The sequence below is a fragment of the Eumetopias jubatus genome, unplaced genomic scaffold, assembly GCF_037043125.1.
Source record: "Eumetopias jubatus isolate StellerSeaLion01/CBP00866 unplaced genomic scaffold, mEumJub1_p1.0 scaffold_12, whole genome shotgun sequence".
Classification (NCBI taxonomy): Eukaryota; Metazoa; Chordata; class Mammalia; order Carnivora; family Otariidae; genus Eumetopias; species Eumetopias jubatus.
The window spans coordinates 12,308,616-12,310,740 of NW_028274818.1; the positions used below are offsets into that span (position 1 = coordinate 12,308,616).

The 2,125-nt window shown below is 42.7% G+C and overlaps 1 protein-coding gene across 1 annotated transcript; it reads left to right on the forward strand.

The window, feature by feature from the left end:
* The first annotated feature begins 312 nt into the window (after nt 1-312).
* LOC148162772 (proton-coupled zinc antiporter SLC30A1-like) lies at nt 313-726 on the forward strand. The gene has a single exon (XM_088017036.1). The coding sequence runs from the start codon at nt 313-315 to the stop codon at nt 724-726; it is 414 nt and encodes a 137-aa protein (XP_087873162.1).
* Nucleotides 727-2,125: the final 1,399 nt, after the last annotated feature.

The window sequence follows — 2,125 nt, forward strand, 5'->3', positions numbered from 1 at the left end:
ATAAACAAACAAACTCCCCTCGAGTCTGCATTTGAAGCTGGTGTCTTCACTTTCCATAAGTCCCAGCTCACGTGACATCTCTTGCTTAATTGCCCTTTAAACTGTTTTATAGCTTTATAGCAGCCTATAAAAGGTGATTTCCAAATATGACAAGTGCTGAAAGGCTGAAGGGGAGAGTTATCCAGGAGTCATAACAACTAAATCTGTAGCTTGCTCCCCTAACAGCTCACCCTTCCCAGGAGAGGGCGAGGAATGGCCTGAGAGCCGGGCACCATGGGGTGATACTCGGGAAGAAGCTTCGGATTAATCCTCATGTGCATCGTGAGCATCCTCCTTGTGGTGCAGCTAGTGATCGCCCACATAAGCAACTTCCTCTCCTTGGCCTCCGATGCCTTCGCTGTCCTCTCCCACTTGGTGTCCATGATCATAGCTCTGTTTGGCGTGAGGGCCAGCAGCATAAAACAGAACAGGAAGAGCACTTTCGGCTTTCTCCGGGCAAATGTGGTGGGAGCATTGGGCAACTCCATTTTTGCCGTGGCTCTGATGTTCAGCATCCTGGTTGAAGCTGTCAAAAGGTATATTGATCCCCTGAAGACAGAGGAGCCCCTGCTTGTTCTCAGTGCTGGAATTATCAGGCTGTTCTTCAATGTCCTGAACTTTGTCATCTTGGACTGTTGCTACTGCTCGGCACACGGGCCCCTGGGGGACGCTGGAACAGGTAAATAGTCCTCAGATGTGCTAGCAGATTTGGTGGGCCTCACGTCGTGAATTTCCAGGAGATCTTTCTCAAAGGAATTGCCTCCAGTCCAGCCCGCTGCCCCACCAGCTCGTTCCTTGCGAGCTGGTGGGGCAGCGGGCTGCTTTCATCTTGGGTGGGGGGGTGGTCTTTTTTTAAGTTTTAGTCACCAGGAATGAAAAGTGTTCAGAGAGGTAGAGAGGGAGTAAAGGTACTGATCTAGTACGAAGGGAGCCATTTGAAAGGAAGCAGATATTGAAAACAGTCTCATTTAATTAGGGGCCAGATGCAACATGGCTGTGTTTGAATTTAAAAATAGTATTTTTGTGTTCCCCATAAAATACGTTCAAAAAAAATACTAACCTACCTAACCAGCTGATATCAAGCCAAGTGTCAAACAAGTGGCTGGGCTGATAAACTCTTAGGAATATATACTAGAAGAATTTATGTAAAACAGAGAAAAAAATAGAGGAGATGATCTAGTGACTTAGTTCTTTTTAAGATGGAACTATTTGTACTTATTCATTATATGCATCCATCCTATTTGAGAAAAAGGAAAACTATTTCCACGTGAACCTTTAGGTGGGACTTAAGGTGGGTACCAAATGTACTGGGTCATCTGTCAAAAGATGGAGTTAAATCTTGGATGAGAACAATAAGTCTAAAGTAATAAATTCATAAGATAAATTAGGAGATGGAAACATGTTTCTTTATTGCCACAATAGGAATTAAATATATATATAAAAACTTCTTGCAGAAGAGAGAAATTTCCAGCCCCATCACATGAACAGACCAGGTTCAAATCCTGGCTCTACCACAGGGCAGCATTAGAGTTAGCTCACCTAGCCTGTCTGCCCACAGGTAATACGGAGGTAGGAAGGACTAAGTGAGATCCTGTGTGTTCAGCACTTAACAGGCACTTGGTAAAGAGTAACTGTTGTTTTTTAAAAAACCAACATGCAAGACTCTGAATTATGTAATAATCCAGTAGCACTGAATTCTAATTGCTCATCCGGACTCTAAGAAATTTCAAGATATTTCTTACTTGATGCTAATGAGTTTCCTCTCACTAGTAGGGGTGTTCTGCTACTAAGTCTGGGGAGCCTTGGCTCTAAGATTGCATTTTTCATTGTATTCCTCCTGTGTTTGCTACCAGTGTTAATTGTGTCAGTTGAGTCCAGTCCCTGATCCAATCTCCGTCTACATTTTCCTATTGGAAGAATGTATGTTATGAGAGCACCTATAGTATGTAATAACTATAAAAGGGAACAAAGAAGAAACTAGAACCAATATCTTTATTCGTTTTAATGAATCCATGAAAGCCTCATCTTTGAAAAAGACAATAATGAATTAACTTGAGACCCTAAACGTTGTTTCCATCAGTCATCA

What these genes read in the sequence shown, in the direction of transcription:
- LOC148162772 (XM_088017036.1), top strand. Translation starts at nt 313, where the DNA reads ATGTGCATCGTGAGCATCCTCCTTGTGGTGCAGCTAGTGATCGCCCAC.